Source organism: Brachyistius frenatus, unplaced genomic scaffold (assembly GCF_029030835.1).
Source record: "Brachyistius frenatus isolate BFR_SWC_R1_liver_20210118 unplaced genomic scaffold, ASM2903083v1 Contig_65, whole genome shotgun sequence".
Lineage (NCBI taxonomy): Eukaryota > Metazoa > Chordata > Actinopteri > Embiotocidae > Brachyistius > Brachyistius frenatus.
Window position 1 is genome coordinate 1,127,501 of NW_027210664.1, and position 17,848 is coordinate 1,145,348.

The window sequence follows — 17,848 nt, forward strand, 5'->3', positions numbered from 1 at the left end:
ATTTTTCATTTTGCTATTTTTTTTTTTTTTTTTTTTTTTTTGGTGTTGCACATTTTCATAGGCTCTCCATGGAGGAAAAAAAAATAGAAATAAAAAGAGCCCCCGCCCCGCCAAAAAGAAAAAAAGAAAACTGGAGGGAAATGAAAAAGATTGTCTGCCCTTGGTAGAAAACAAAAAACAAAAAGCTTCGACTTCATGGCACTGACAGATGTGCTCATGTGTTGTCCAGCTGTGGCAGGATGCACCAGGCCAGCACGGGACGAGAACGTTCACACATGTTCAACACACACACACACACACACGCACACACACACACACACACACACACACGGATAATCCCGCGATAACGTGTGAAACAGTTCAGCGGTGACCTTCATTCTCTCTAACATGGAGTTCATCCACTTGTGAGCTACTTGGAAAAAATTTTTAAATACAAAATACAAATACATTAATACTGCAAATATGCACCAAAGAGAGAAAAAGACTTTGAGCTGCATCATCGCTGATACTGAAATCATTTTATTTACTTTTAATTGGATTCATGAATATCTCTCATGATAACATGTGTTCATGGACTAATGGGACATTAGATCATACAATTTAAATCCAGCACATTACTGCATGCCATATTGTCTGCGTGTATGTCATGTGTGCTGCGCATTATTAATATTAAAGTTCTATATTAAATTGAAATAGTTTTCAATTCTGCTTTGCGATATTGCATTAAACATTTTTCTTGTTTATGTGGAAGAATGCTAATTAAGCATTGTAAAGCCATCATAACAGATTACATGTATATGTGTACAATAATAATAATAATGATAACAGACTTTATTCCTTCAGTACATTTTATTCAAGAAGTGCAGCTCAAAGTGCTTTAAAGCAAGAAAATGACCTGCAGTGTTTCACATAAAAACAATAAAATAGAGGAGCAAAAAAACTAATCAAAAAAAAAATATATATATATAAAAAAAAATAGATCCAATTAAACACGAGATGAATAAAATAGAATTGTTTTAGTTTGTAGTGCAAAGTGTGTACAAATAAAAACCAAAAGAGCAGCATGAAAACACGAGAGGGTGAAGCTAGTTAACGTTTCCATTTGAGGAAACTGTGAGGATAAAGTAGGACATCAGAAAGAATAATAATAATAATAATAATAATAATAATAATCTGCATAGGTTGTATTTAATGTAAATAAGTGGCACTGCAGGGTCCACCAAACTTTCTCCAACTCCTCCTCCGAGCCAAGTTTGAAGTAGCACCAACTCCATTTTCCTGGCAGCTCTCTACTCACCAAATACCCGGCAAAAAAAACAGTCAGGGTGCTATTTAATTACGGCTGATAACCGTTGGTGGTATCCAACCCCCCGCGATTGCGCGCACAAATTAAATCACAATTCACAAACACTCCAACTCAGAGGGAACCCGTTCTGACTTTTAAGCCTTTCCGAGTGAAGTGCCGGATTGTGCCGTCGCTCGCCGAAGATATTTTTTTTTTTTTGAAAGATAATTGCGAGTGTTCTTGAGCAGACGGCTTTATAGGCGCCTGGTAAACAACTTGGCAACGTCGAACACTGTATCACACTCACTTTACCGCGAGCGGCAAATTGAAACAAGCCAAACTGCTACACAGCACTAATGCAGATTCAGGCGGCTGCATCTTTGTATTCAGCGGGGAGCGACATGAAAGATTGAAGTTTTTAATTGCTTTCTCCACATCATGGGACGATTATTGTTGTGTTCTTTACAAACGTGCCAGTGAGTGCAGCTCGGCTCGACAACGCTGCCAGCGAGAGAGAGAGAGGGAAGGAGGGTGGTGGTGGTGGTGTGGGGGGGATAACAGGAACTGGAGAGTGTTTCAGGAAGACCTCTAGGGGCCCTCAGGGACCCCAGCCACACTAGTCTAGTCCTCCAAAACAACAACCTTTTAACTCCAATTACAAACCTGAGGGGGCAAAAAACGAAAAACGGGAAGAAGAAAAATAAATAAAAATAAAGAAGAAGAAGAAGGGTAAGGATGGCAGCGAGACAAAATTACTCAGCTCCCTTGTGCCCGTTTAGGAAGAAGCAAAGTCATAACGGCAAGACAGAAAACAATAACGCCGTCTCAGACACGTTCTCCTATCAGCGCCGAGACCTTCCGCCCGCTCCGACCTGCCGAGGAAGGAAGGAAGTGGTGATGAGTTTCGGAGGAAGAGGCGGGGCTTACCTTGGCGAGCATGGCCAGGTGCTGGTTCTGCACGATGGCTGTTCTGTAGGTGGCCAGGCCGCCCTCCTCCAAGCAGGGGAAGAGGTAGTATAGGTGGACGCTGCAGACGGAGACATGAGACGCAGCCGTTAAAGCTTTCTTCCCTTTTTTTTTTTCTTTGCTCTAATTTAGGCAAAAACTGTCAGATATTTGTTCCTCCTGCGTTTCCCAGATTGCTCAAAACCAGCTGATTTAATTTCCCGGAGATTTTTCCCGGCCCCCTCCAGGTCCGTGTTGGAAACCCAGAAACGGCACAGCTGGGTTTCCGGGCGAGCGGGTTCCATTTTCATTACGGTCCAACATCTCTCTAACCGCGGCGTGTCATTTGATTTCATTTGAATTAAAACAGGCCATTTAATTCAGTCGTTTCTAATCAAGGAGAGGAAAAAAAGCAGGTGGCGTTCTGGTTTTTTTTTTTGTTCCCAAATTCACGAGAGGTGTATTTGTCAGGGTATTGTGATCTTAGTGTGAAAACAAAACACTTGGAAAGAATAAAAACCACTTAGTGTCATGGAAAATAATTAGAACGCAGACACTCGGTTTGATAGCCGACGTGTCAGTCACACAAACACAAAATCAAATCAAACGAGCTTTGCGTTCTTCAGGGACACAAAAAAAAAAAAAGAAACCCGGTTTGTGTTTATTAATCACAGGTAGACTGGGACACCGATTCCCGGAGGAAATGACCCCCGCTGCCCGTTCAGCTCGTCACGGAGTCATCGAGTGAGCGTTAAAACTGTGGACTCGATTCTTCAAACTTCAAAAACACGGAAACAGAAGCGACTGAACGTACCTCCGAGGATTTCTACTCTTTAGAGGCTTTACGGTTTAAACACACTCCCTCTGATGAAATGTTTACTTTACACAAATATTGCTTACATATTCTTTTTTGTATTTACATCATCGTGTGGCTCCTCCCCCCTCTGCAAAAACACTAACTACCCCGTGCGGCCGCCGACTCAGATGTGCAAAAGCCTGTGTGTCGGCCGGACAGCGGAGGCGCGGTTCGCCTCGGAGGGGCGACGCGGCCGCCGGGCCGGATCTGCTGTAGCCATTTAACTGGACAAGAGGCTGATAAATAATTCAGAGGGGCCAGAGCGGAGAGGCCAAGCGTGTCTCGTCAGACGCTAACAATCAAAGAAGCGAGGCAGAGGAACAAGAAGCAGAGAAAGAAGAAGAAGAGGGGGGAAGAGAGGGGGTGGCAAAACATGCCCGGAGATATCCAGAGAAACGGAGGCTAACCAACCTTCTTTGTAACACAAACAGGGTGAAACAGGGTGCCGTGTACCCCCCTCCGCCCCCACCCACCACCCCTCCGTCACTTCCTATTAAGCTTTAATCCCGCTCCTGAGTGTGCAGTGTGCTGGAAATGTTAGCATCGAGGGTTACAAATTACATTTTCGGCAGCAGAAGTTGTGTTTTGTAAATCTACTATGAAGGGAGGTAAACGCTGCACCTGGTGGCGAAGAGAGAGGCAGGAAGTGGCGGTGAAGTGAGGAGTGGCGAGATGGATAATGGCATCGGATAATTAGCAGCGTGGCTTTAAGGTATAAAAGTAGCCGGGCGGCGAACTGTCCGCGCTCACCTGGGAGTCAATAACACCGTCAGCATTCACAGACAGCTAATTGCAAGTTGTCATGGAGAATTTCAGGCTCCATCCCAGCTCCAATTACCAGGAAATCACTGTCTTGAATGAGTGTGTGCGGAGTTGTTGAGAGGAAACGCCGCCCCGGTGGTGACGGACAGGGATGGATGTTAAGAGGATGAGGAAGAGGAGGAAATGGAGAGAGAGGAAGAAAAAAAAAAAAAAAAAGAGAGAGAGAAACGGGCCGATAGTGTCGTAGTCGACTTCAATTAGTGTTTGTGTCTATCAGAGACGAGCCGGGGCGCCTTCTCACCTGGTGAGGAACTCGACAACGGCATCGCCCAGGAACTCCAGTCGCTCGTTGTGATTGATCCTGGGGAGGGAAGGGAAGGAGGTGGGGGGTGGAGACGGGAAGGACAGTTGAAGAAGTAGTGAGATGGATACACACACACACACACACACACACACACACACACACACACACACACACACACACACACACACACACACACACACACACACACACACACACACACACACACACACACACACACACACACACACACACACAGCTAACAGCAGCTCACATTCAATAATAAGCAGTGGCTTTAAATACAAGCTTGTTTCATTGTTTTCACCCCCTCCCTCCCTTCCCTCACACACACACACACACACACACACACACACACACACACACACACACACACACACACACACACACACACACACACACACACACACACACACACACCCGATGTCCCTTCCTTTCCCAGTTACGGTTAATTTTCTTGTCAGCGGGCCTGCTGGCTGGATTAATCACGAGGATCGTCCCCTTTGATTGCTCCTGCAGTCAGTGATAGCAGGAACTGATATGTGTCCGCATGGGGGAGGCGGCCTACCTGGAGGGGGAGGGGTCATCCTGACCGAGACGAGACATGATGTTAATCAACGTGTTGATTCCTGGAAAAAAAAAAAAAAGAAATAAGGAGGGATGGAGGGGTCAGAGGTCGTAACAGAGAGAGGGAGACCCACCTTTCTTCCTCATGTACATGTGGTGCACCTTCCTGTCGCCGTACTTGGGCTGGCGGATGCCGCAGTTGGACAGCGAGTTGCGGGCGTGATCGGGGTTCATGCCGAAGTTGAGGTGGTGACTCGGGTGCGTCATGGCCAGCTGGAAGGACCGAAGGAAAGTGATGATTATCTATTAAAACATGATCATGAAGAATTGTTTTTGGGGGGCCTTCCTGCAGTTTTACCCCCCAATAGACAGTAAAGATCAAATGTTCACCACAAACATGACGACCTGTGTGACTACACTCATGAGGAACCGATGCCGAGTTAGTGATGATGTCATGGATTCATCATGATCATGTTTAATAAATCAATAAAGTCGTTGATGGTGGACTCACCTCAATTTAGGCTTCAATTCATGAGTTAATTACGACTTTGAACTCGTGTTACTTTCTGATATAAACGCATGAATTCATTCAGAAATCCACCATTTAAATTCACTTAAAATGACATTATTTCGAATTCGGACTAAAAAAGTCTTTCTCATTTTATTATTGTGTCCATAAAACCCGACGGTAGATTTGTGTTTCCAGACTTTTTAAACCACAATTTTATATATATATATATATATATATATATATATTTTTTTTTAAAGGAACTCAGGTACATCACCTGTGTCTCAGGTGGAGTTTTTTTTTTCCGCTGCTTTGTCCCTGCTGCACCCTCGGGTGCTCATTTCTGACGGCTCAGAAATGACAGCGTTTGCATCAGCGAGCCTTCCTGACCGTTCAAACACAAACCTTCGTGCTGTCACGGCTTGTGTGCATCGTTCCTTCACGCCCGCTGGGAAACGTCCACTACTGGTCAGAAGTGTAAATAAAGTACGAGGGAAACTGGGATTTATTGCAATACTAACCGACTTTAAGAAAGTTGAGCAAGTTGAATTTCAAACTTGTGCAAAAAAAAGAAAAAAAATAAGGACCGGATTAACTGTAATCACAAAGTCGCTTCCTAATGTCAAGAAAAAAAATTAAACATTTGACTTCCTGAGCTCAGATCTTGAAAGCACGTTTGATTTTGCACCCTCAGATGGAAAAATGGTGGACGAAGCTCAGGCTGTTGGCAAACTGAGATATTAATAATCTGAGGTCACCTTTGTGAAAAAGATAAATGTCGATGCTGCAAAACACACGGGAGGCTTTTGAAAGTAATTTGAGCAAATTACGTTTCTTTTTATTGAAAGCTTCAAAAAAAAAAAAGCCGGTCGTGTTACTGACATGCATCTTTTACCTTTGTGGTTACTCCGTCTTTTAAATCTGCCTCTTCACATCTGCTTTCCAACATTAAATTCAAACACCGATTTCCGTTAGCAGGCTAATTTAGTTTAATTTTCTGGGTTTCTTCAGATGTACTCATCAAAAAGACGCTTTCAGCTCCTGATACGGAGCCCGAGATGAAGTCCTGGGAGTTACTTCACAGCCGCGGAGGGTCAGCACGAGCAGGAGACGAACCGACAACGTTTAGACATTAAGAGCTTTGTTTAACCCTCCACAGAGGCCGACGCCGTCCGGCTCTCCTTTTGGATTAACACCATCTAATTTACAAACAGGTAAATCAGTCGAACAAAATGCCGCATCAGCAGCAAAGGAAAAGACGAGAGGGAGATAGAAAAGAGTAGAGAGGAAGTTGTTTGTGTGGAAATTTAATGACTTGAACTTCCAAACCTGTAAAGAAGGGAATTTAAAGGTAAAATAACCCTGAAGGAAGAAACGCATGTCGACATTCAGCCTTGTTTGACAAAAAAAAAGGAGGAAAACTGCTGCGCCTGGAAAGACTGCTGCGGCTGAACATCTCAAACTCGCTCAGGGAAGAAAAAAGGGAAGATAGGGTTCAGTAGGATATGTCAAGCCTTTATCAATCTTACATTAGGAGAATGTTAATCTCAGCACCCCCCCCCCCTCCAACAAAAAAAAAAAAAAAAAAAAAAAAAAAGAGAAAACTCCCAACTACTCTCGCCCCCCTGGGCTTGCTTTTCAAAATGCTTGTCTCCTTTCAGCCAACTTCAAATCAATTTCAAGCTCCAATGAGATATATATGTAAAACGTTAACAGAGAGGTTTCAATATTTATAGTTGCTCAAGAGACCTTCAGCTTTGTAGCCTTGAACACAGAAAAATGACAAATTCAACAGCGATTGTATTTCTTTTTCTTTTTCCCTGCTGTGGTTAAAAGGAACATCGGTTTTTTTTTTTTGAGGGAGGGGAGAAAAAAACAAGAAAGCCGGTTATTTGACATGACACGAGTAGAAATCCAGCGTTTCTCAGCACCGTGTTGACAGTTCGATAGAATAAATAAAAACAACAACAACAACTTCTACCTTTCCAATCTCCAACTCCCCCCATTGTGCGATGTCAAGACACAAGTCAACGACTGCCGACTACAACAAGCCTGAACTACGGAGCTGGGTGTTCTGAAGGAAACGTATCAAGCAGAAACACATCAGTTATTCTGTAAACACCGCACGTCTCTCACAGCTGAGGACAACATCCGACCACGGCGTCGGCACTTAAGCAGAATCCGCGCAGAGGATTGACATCCGCAACTGTTCCTGTCAACATAATGACTGCGTAAAGTATCGGGAGTGATTTGGATTTAGCGGCCGCTGCCTCTGCCGCAGCTCAAAAACCGCCTTTGGCTAAACAGAAATAAACATCATCGCTCAGCGGAGAGCGGGCGGACTCGAGTGTTGTTCATCGTACGCCCACGTGCGGAGGAAGGCCGATGGGCAAACTGCCTGCTTTGGCAAACACAACTCAACAAAGTAATCACCACCAATTATAGCGATTTTTAATAGAGCGCGCAGGTAAAAATCGGTATTCAGGGGTAAACAACAAACAAAGCAACAGACTGGGATTCACCTGAGAAGTTTCAACAAATCTGCCGGCGATTAAATGTGAATGACGGGAAGTTTACTTGATTAAAATGGTCTTAAAGTGCTTCCGTCCCTCAGAAATTCTCACGTTGACGTTTACTTTGGTGACGTCCGACAAATCGACAGCAAAAAACGAGCTGACGGCTAATTCTGGGTTCGAGTTTAGGTTCATTTGGGCTTCGACCGTATCGGGCCTTATGATTAATAAACCCGAGCACGAGGCTATTTAGGACGGATTCAACCGGGTTGTCTGTGATGTGTAACATCGGTATTTGTCTTCGGTTCAAAGAAGCGTTCAGATATTCATGCAGACGTCCAGTCAAACACTGAAATCCAGTGAAATGGTATTCAGCGCTGCCCGCTTCCTGCAAACAGACGGACACCTCCGTCACAACGCGCATCGCCTGAGAATACCTAAATAAGCAAATCGAACCCTCCCGGGTGCACGGCGAGTCACTCGGGGAAGGGGGGAGGGGGGGAGGGAGAGAGGAGGGGGGACGCAAACAAAAGCATACGAGACGCCGAGGACTTGTACGGTTGAATTATTGAGATGCTCTGTGATGCCTCTTGTCCTGTCAGCACGGGGAGGGAGGTGGGGGAGGGTGGAGCAACAGGGGGTCGGAGGAATTATGAGGGTCTGGTGGATGCGGGAGCGTGTGGCCACCATAAACACATGTCTCTGTAACCTCACCCACCCCTCCACCAAGTTTTAAATGTTAAATGTTTAACAGGGAGGCTCTTAGAAGAGGAGCTTCAAAGGGCTGCACTGTGGCCAGGAAAGGGGGACGTGGGGGGGGGGGTTTGAGTGCAGAGGCTCTCAGGTTGGGTTTTTGTCAGTTGCCTCATGCCAGCATCACATTGTCATTCTCCACTGCAGTAACGGACACGTTGCTGCACAGAGCATCCGCATCGCGATTGTACATTTACGACATGTGTTCTTTCTCCCAGTTTTTCTTATTCGCAGATCTGCTTTCATTAAACATTACAGAGGAAGGCAGCTGGAAACAGGCGTCGGTTCACCACCCGGTTCTCTCTCTCTCTCTCCGGTTTCCCCCAGATGATCAGCCCGCTTTGATCTCTTATGATATTTAAAAAAAAAAAAAAAAAGGGGAAATAAATTCTGATTCCTTTTAATGGGAGCGCGGCTCATTACCACCTTCGTATAGCTGGAACAAAAATGTCCAATTTTGAAACACGGATTCAAAAATGTTGATGCCATTTGCAGAGTTAAGAGTTTTGCAATGAAGTTGTAGGAATGTAAAAAAAAAAAAATTTTTAAATGGCAGGTTGAAAAAACAACAACTTGCAAGTGAAAACCCTTACAAGACATAAGAGTGCATGACGTCCTGGAATTGAATCCGTACTGTATGACTAGACATGTGTTGAGTATCAATTTGTTATTGTTTACATGAGAGAAGCTTCGTCAGCTGTTTTGTGGTGGAGCTCAGCCATGTGAATAAATGCTACGAAACACGAGGAGCTCTCGGACACTTTGATTTCACTTTTGTTGATAACATTTTTGATTGGAGACGATCACTTTGTGCTGCAGAGCTTCGAATGTGGAGAAAATTTAGGGAATCTAATTGCAAAAAAAGAAAAACGTGTAATCTGTTTTTGTGACTTTTTTCTCCAGAGCTGGCGCTACGTCAACAGGGCAGCTGTCTACTTCGCAGTTCAGCTCGCGTGTTGAGTAAATACTTAATTTTCCTCTTTGGCATGAACTTGGATTTAAGAGCGTTACATTGAAATGTCACGGCAAAAAAAAAAAAAAAAAAAAAATGCTTTCAAACCATTTTCTAAAACATAAGCCTGTGATCCATAAGATCAAAACGCTCTTATCTTTTTTTGTAACTAAATATATACCATCACCTTCTCCACCCACGGCTCTGAAGTGCCACCAGAAGCAGCCTGTTTAGTCATTTATTGGATACACAGCCACCTTTCAAGCTCCAGGCGTCTGATGTACAAACTCAAAGGACGGATCTTCAGCAGGAGTCATTTAAACGACTCGGTATTATAGAAAGAAAAAAAAAAGTTTTTTTTTCTCCCCACATTCGACACAACTAAAGATAAACTAAAAGCACACAAACCGTCTGTGACAGTACAATTAATTTGTAATGCAATCAGAACGAGTGGGTACCAGATCCTCTCGTGTTAAATGAGGAGACTGTCGCTGGAAAACATTCATCTCGTTAAATGTGATCATCCCGTCGGAGCGCGGGGCAAAAAAATAAATAAAACGAGAAGCGATGGCGGCGGCCGCTCCGTCTAAATCTACGTGGGCAGGAAGTGTGTGAGTGTGTGAGTGTGTGAGTGTGTGTGTGTGTGAGTGAGTGAGTGAGTGAGTGAGTGTGAGTGTGTGTGTGTGTGTGTGTGTGTGTGTGTGTGTGTGTGTGTGTGTGTGTGTGTGTGTGTGTGTGTGTGTGTGTGTGTGTGTGTGTGTGTGTGTGTGTGTGTGTGTGTGTGTGTGTGTGTGTGTGTGTGTGTGTGTGTGTGTGTGTGTGTGTGTGTGTGTGTGTGTGTGTGTGTGTGTGTGTGTGTGTGTGTGTGTGTGGTAGATGAGGAAGGTGTTGTAAGCCCAGCAATGATGGCTCCCTACTTGGGTCATTTCAGTCCCAGTGGTGGTGAACAGCTGACAGCCCTGGCTTTCTTCTCTCTCTCTCTCTCTCTCACACACACACACACACACACACACACACACACACACACACACACACACACACACACACACACACACACACACACACAGGAAGAGCAATGTCACGGTATTAACACCTCAGTGGACAGCATAGTGATGCAGACACACATTGCAGAGCGGCCCGTATGCGAGCTGCTACGTCAAAAGGACAGTTTTTTGTTTTGTTTTTTGTTTTTTATTTTATTCTTCCCCTTCGTCCATTTGTCTCCTTTGGAAGATGAAAAAGACTCGTGAGAGAAAACAGGGAGGGGACGGATCCATTAACTTCTCTCTCCGGAGACACCGGCACTTCAAGCTCAAATAGGTGTCTCTCTCTTTCCGTGATGAAAGGGCGGCGGCTTGTCATCCACTTGTCATCCCTCCCAGCGAGACGGCGTTTCCTTTTTTTTGCCGCTCACGACGACGGGTCGTCGTTATGCAAATGACAAAAAGGCCGATCGCCGATCGATACGCGTAAAATCGGCCGCACGTAAACACACCTCGGATACACACACACGCCGAGCCCTGAGCGAATCCTAATGCGTCCTTCCCCCCTTTTTAACTATGTATAGGTCTACAACACATTGATTTCTAATGTATCAGGTTATGACAGCTCTTCAATATTGCTGTAGGCGGCCGTGGGGGCTCGCTCGGAGAGCAACACCGCTGCAGGCTGCCGACCTGACAGGGGAGAGCTGGCATTACGGAGGAGGCTGTTGTTGTCCTGAGCACTGTCACTGCAGCTCACAGCAGACCCGGGCGGCTCGCTGCGGAGATATGACTCAGGCCAGAGTCTGTGTGTGTGTGTGTGTGTGTGTGTGTGTGTGTGTGTGTGTGTGTGTGTGTGTGTGTGTGTGTGTGTGTGTGTGTGTGTGTGTGTGTGTGTGTGTGTGTGTGTGTGTGTGTGTGTGTGTGTGTGTGTGTTACTTCAGCTGACTCCTGATCCCGTTTCCACCTGAACTGTTCCTGCAGAGGTGGATTGGGCACCATAACGAGGGGAAACGCTGCCTCCCAGGATCTCTGCGTATAACAAGCTCCTGCCCTGAATGTTTACTTTTTTTTTTACATTTTATTTTTTTTATCGGGGGTATCTAACCCGCAGGCCGCACGCTTGCCTCGAAAAGAAGTGCGAGGATTTTAGCCTCACGTTAGTTATCAGCCATGCCAGCCTTTAAATAATGCAGCACAAGCCACATCCCTGGGAGGGTGGTGGTGGTGGTGGTGGTGGTGGGGGGGGGGGGGGTAAAGCTGTCATGTCTGCGCCTTACCTGAAGGAGGCAGCGTTCCTTGAAGACGTAGCCGATGAGCTCGTCCAGGTGCATGAGACACTGGTGGTACCGGATGTGATGGGTGAGGACGGGGAGCATCATGGCGTGCTGTGGGGAGGACACAGAGAAAATTGGCAAGGAGAAGAGGTGAGGGTGAGGGTAAGGGGAGGGGGGGAGTTGGACATTTTCAAGAAGCAGGAAGAAGGCAGAGAGTACAGGTCGTGTGAAAAGAAGAGTGAAGGAAACGTGGTTTTTTTTGTTTGAGAGAGAAAGTGTGATGAAGAGATTGTGAGAGAGAATGGGAGTGTGGGGAGGGGTTGGGGGGAGGGGGTGATGGAGGGAAAAATCAATCAGCCCAGTCATTATTTATTAAGTGGTGCTCGGCAACAGAGAGATGAAATAATCAAAAACCCAATGGCTCGCGCTGCAGAGAGAAGGAGGAGGGAAACTCACATTTGGAGACAGGACGGTGCAATCGAAGCCCCATTCTGACATGTTGGCACACTTACAGTGGAACAAACACACCCGACACCTCCTGACCCCCGCACGGCGGGGAAAGGGAAGAAAAAAAAGTTGGGGGGAGCGCAACAAAGTGAAAGAGAAGCGGACGGCGGTGGAGGAGAAAGAGGAGGAAGAGGAGGACTGTGACACGAAGAGCGCAGGAGGGAAAAACAGTCGGCGGTCAGCGAATGAGTTCCAGTCGACGGAGCCGATCTACTGAATCATTAGCGGAGCGCCGATCGGGTCCGGGGCGGCGGAGGAAGTGTAGCGAAGGCTGGGGTGTACACACATTAACCCCGTGTCAGCGCATGAGAGAGGAAGGAGCCACGCATGTTTTAATTAGTGCTGCTGGAGGTGGTGGGGAGGGTTGGGGTGGGGAGGAGGGGAGGGGGCGCCACCGAGGCCCGGCGGCTACAAGCGGCGCTGCCACGTAAGCCCCGGGGCCATCACAGGGGCCGCGGTGACACAAAGTCCCCGCGCCTTGTTAAGTAGCCAATTAAACAAAGCCGGGCTCCAGTCGTGTCCACGGCGCCCGACCTGTTCTGATGGCTGCCTGTGTGTGTGTGTGTGTGTGTGTGTGTGTGTGTGTGTGTGTGTGTGTGTGTGTGTGTGTGTGTGTGTGTGTGTGAGAGAGAGAGTTGATAGTCCGGTAATTAAGAAGGTGGGAAATTTTCTAATTTGCTGTCACGGTTGATGTTTGGGTGTTTTTTGGACGGCGTCCAACTCGGACCAGGCGGCCGGAGCCTCCCGTTTCCCCTCAGCCGAAATATTACAAGCACGAGTTTCAAACTGAACTTCATCAGCACTTTTATCAACTAGAAATGTGAAAGATTAGAAATCCGAACTAGTTTTATCGCATTTATTTGTACGTAAGCAGCAAATTTCTGCTTAAGTTAGACGACAGCTTGTGTTCAGAGATACTCTAATTCACTGGGTGTCGAGGAGCATGATTCAACTCGTATCAACATTTCCCAGCATGCCTTTGTTTTTTTCTTTCGTAACTTTTGAGAATAAAGCAGCCAAATCACATCGAAGAAATGATATGTACTTTTGGGGAATATCCTGGAGTAATATTTTAGTGTTCGTTCCATGATTCAACACTTATTGTGCAGCTTTGTTTCCATATTCAGATTTCCCAGCATGCCTTTGTTATGTCTTCGCAACTTTTGGGGAATAAAGCAACCAAATTAAATGGTTAATGGACAAAAATTCTAATTTTGATTAAGTATTCATGCAGCATTAGTTGGTGCAAACACTATATTTGTTGAATATACATTTGTGATGAAATCCTCCTGCTTTTATTCGATACTCAAATCGAGTTGATTGAGGGTTTATTCCAAAAAACTGATTTTGCTGTTAAATAATCATCATTTTCTTGAGTTATTTTGCTGTATTTTGTGCAACTGGTGAGTCTAACAGTTGCTTTCATGAGGCGGCATATATTAAAGTAACTCACATTTGTAGAAGAGATTTATTCTTTTTATGCATCTGCAACGAACAGCGTTTATACGGTTGTATTTCCTCCGTTGGTGATGCGCAGCTTCCAATAAATGAGTAAATGCTCCGCACCGGATAAAGACCCACCCACACTGATTTTCTCCTTCGCAGGGGAGAAAACAAACTGTCTTTTCTTTGAAATGACTGATGGCATTAACATGGGGGGAAAAAAAAGGAAGGCGGGAAAAAAGCAAACATACAAATATAAGTTGAATTGAAACGGATCAATACGTCCTTGACGGAGCCTTTTTCAGGGGAAACGACCTCGACGTGGCCGAGCGACGTTTCGTTGCCCAAAAACAAAACAAAAAACTAAAAAGGAGAACGCCTGCTTTAAAAATCGAGAAACTATAGGTCAGTTTAGCCGTTATCTCTCGTCCGTGTCACACCGCCGCAGTTCCAAACTGAAATTATTCATGAAGCAATTAGTCGTAGCGGTACAGCTTGAAGCAAATATAATTGGACGGCAATTATGGATGGGATCCGTCTTTTTGCTAGACCTTGCTGTAAGAGAGGTCTGGCGTGCGCCGCTCCAACTTTCTGTCAGTTTTTTTTTTTTCGAGTGCGAGCTGCGGGCTATCTGCAGCGAGCGCGTGGGATACCGCGATGCGCTCGGAGACAAACGTGGTGCCAATTATCTTCTGATTAAGAGGCGAAGAAATATTGGGATAGACAATTTGTTAAAAAAATAAATAAATAAAAAAGCAGAGCAGACTAGTGAAAGCCAGGGGACACATGCAGCTCTGCAGGTTCTGGTGTTGTGCACATGCACCGGTTTAAGGTTCAGGTCTCATTAGAGGCTGCACACGAGAGCTGAACGTCAAACTCCCTTTAAAACGGGAGCGAGCGAGCGAGCGAGCGAGCGAGCGAGCGAGCGAGAGAGAGAGATATAACTCCATCCTGATTTATTTTGCTGATTAAAAGTGTCGGCGAAGTCGTAACATAAACAAACCGTCAGCTCCTGAGTCATTCCTTATTGGAGGGTATGGCTGCCGAGGCTCTGCGGGAGACCACTTCCCTTACACAGATCTTGACACTCGAGCGGTGAAAGTGACGCAACGCGTGGAAAGATCAGAAGCCGAGTTTTTCGTGACTGTGGCTGCGCAGTGCGGCTTTTCTGAGGCGGGGGAGCGGCTGCCACGCGCGGCCGAAGTTTAAAGGATAACGGCTCGAGTTCAACGAGTCGGGGTCTTTTATTTTGAAGTTTTGGTCGTCCTTTTCTATCAGCTTTCTATGTTCATTTTGTTGAAGGACATGACAGCTAATTAGGAGGTAAAGGAGGAGGAAAACTGTCCCCCAAAAAAAGTCTGCAATTCCTTAATGCAAAATGTGACTGTTTATCTGAATACAAGTTTTGATTAAAACGTGTTCTTGGCAGCTTCGAGGCCGTTTCCTGTTTTGAAAGTTTTTATCTAATATTTGGGTTCAGCATTTTCAGTATTTTAATGAACAAAAATATTCAACACTTTAGATTCCAGCTTCCTAAATGTGAGAATTTGTGCTTTTATTCTCATCGCAAATTAAATATCTTCGGGTTTTGACAAACATAATTTTGAGTTAGTTTGGCCGGTGAATTTTTCTGACTTTTGAAATAATTTTAAAAAGTATTTGTTGGTTAAAAACATATTTTTTTTTTACTTACAGATCTCTCTTGTAATCCTATTTATTATTTTAAAATGGGGTTTTAGGCATGAAATCATGGTTTGCTCCTTTTCCTCTGTTCTATCAGCATACTGTATTCGTTTCATGATGGGTTTTTTTTAACTACAAACTGGTTCCCCGTGATGTAAACAGCGTGTTCGTCACCGTCAGCATCTACGTCCGCACATATCTGTGTGAACACCTGAGAGCGTGAAGGCGTTTCGGGTATTGCAGCATGCGTGTGCGTGCGGTTACCTGACAGACATCAGAGCGGATGCCGGTCTTCCAGAAGCCCTGACTGCTGAGCTCCACCGTCACCTCGCGGCGCATCGTGTTCTTCTGACGGATCTTCTGAAGGGCTTCCTGCCAAACAACCAGCCAGTCAATTATTGATCCGCTGGAGCGGAGCCTTCAGGGACAGCTCCCATCCTCATAACCCCCCCCCCCCCCCCCCCCCCCCGCCACTTCCCCCCCTTCCCCGGCTGGCACATGCAATAAACTGAAACCTGCCTGGCATGACACACACACACACACACACACACACACACACACACACACACACAGTACAGCAGTGGACAGCAGCAACAGGGGATTGGTGACAGCTTTGCTCACTCTGGCTAATTGAGGCACTGCAATGGGTCAGCATGGCTGTGGGGGGGTTGGGGTTTGGGGTGGGGTGGGGGGTTTGGGGGTGGGGGTGGGGGGGAGGGGGTGGCAGCAGACCCGAGGCACCTGTCGGGCCATTAGGACCCCCACACCAGAGCCCAGAGGTAGCCTCCATCAGCAGCAGCAGGAATCATTACAGACACACACACACACACACACACACACACACACACACACACACACACACACACACACACACACACTCGTCAGCCCTACAGCAAACAACGGGAGCTGAGGAGGAGGAGAAGGGGTTGGAGGGGTGGGGGCGGTTGAGTCTGAGATAAGAGGGTCCTACAAATAACAACCGAGATGGAAGATGTATTGACAGACTGCACCTCCTAAAATGTGTGTGTGTGTGTGTGTGTGTGTGTGTGTGTGTGTGTGTGTGTGTGTGTGTGTGTGTGTGTGTGTGTGTGTGTGTGTGTGTGTGTGTGTGTGTGTGTGTGTGTGTGTGTGTGTGCGTTTCATTCAGCCGAGACGCCATCGACTCCGTCTGAGTTCGCCGTGATCTGCCTAAAATGGAACGGCAGGAATCTTTTTCGACTCACTGAGGAAATAAGAACAACAAAGGCATGAATAAATAATGCCATCCCACTTTGAACTGCGCATCAAAGCGAACAGGCTCACCCACGCGCATCACACGAACACACACACACACACACACACACACACACACACACACACACACACACACACACAACAAATCTTCCCGCGGACAGCCACTGTATACGGAAAAGCAGAAATCAGAGAAGTGTGAATGATATGTAAATACTTCATCATCTGCGGGATCAGGGAGGGGACGGCGAGGGTGGGGGGGGTTAAACTCTCTGCTGGTCGAACGCACGAGTCGGCACATTTGACTTTTGTCATCTGGTCCTTCTGCCGAGTGGAGGGCCGGCCAGCGTTTTATTTTTATTTTTTTTTGCGGAGGGTCGAACGCGCCAGCTGAAAATCTCATCGACGTCCATCTGTTGCGCTCCGTTTGCTCGACTTGTGTTTCGGCAGGTTCGTTCGGAGGCCTTTCTGATGACGCTGCTCAAAAATGTGCGAGCAATGCAAAGCTGGAAGATAAAAAATAAAAAAATAAAAAATAAAAAAAGCCAGATCCAGCAGATTTAAAAAAAAAAAAAAAAAAAAAAAGATGGACAGATTTATATGAAATTTGCAGACGATATTTACGAAAAGTTTCTTTTTCTGGTCGAATCAAGCTGTTTCTGTCTTATGGAGGTTAAATGTATTCATCACAAAACACATGTAATGCAATATGTCTCGTAATATAACAGGTAAGTTGATTTTTCTTCTTTTTAATAAACTTCCAAGTGTCGTCTTCATCTTTATCTCTGCATCTTTGCTTTCAGGAAGCTTTGATAGTTTCTTTGCCTCCAACTTAAAAGACCAAATGAATGAAATTCTTTTGGAGGCTGCAGCTACTAAAATGTGAAGACCGGGCAGACGGCGAGCCTCATGAACACAACGCTGAGATAATACTTGGAAAGTTCTTGTGTGGCCCGGCTTGAAAAAGCACGAGAAAAAAAAAAAAAAAAAAAAAAATCTCTGGAAGGAGTTGAAGATAGCTTTTCAAAAGATGCTCCTCACGCAGCTCGACTGAGCTCGGCCAAATCGGGGGAGAAGAATCAGAGCAAATCCCCAAATCCACATATGCTGAGCTGATAGAGAAGACTGGAAGCCGAAGTCACTGCTAAGGCTTTGACTCGGGGCTGAATGCTTATTCAAATTACAGATATGAGATAGTGAAAGTAACATACTTCCGTATTTCCTTTTCAATGACGACACAAAGACGTCTTATAAGGTGCTTTCAC

At 45.7% G+C, this 17,848-nt stretch overlaps 1 protein-coding gene across 1 annotated transcript in view; it reads right to left on the reverse strand.

Annotated features, from left to right (window-relative positions):
- The window catches only part of drosha (drosha ribonuclease III), an 81,992-nt gene that overhangs the window by 43,045 nt on the left and 21,099 nt on the right, over positions 1–17,848 (reverse strand). The window contains 6 exon segments of the mRNA XM_069706798.1: positions 2,213–2,312; positions 4,150–4,209; positions 4,736–4,796; positions 4,869–5,007; positions 11,724–11,831; positions 15,618–15,725. Coding sequence (XP_069562899.1) covers positions 2,213–2,312; positions 4,150–4,209; positions 4,736–4,796; positions 4,869–5,007; positions 11,724–11,831; positions 15,618–15,725 — 576 coding nt within the window.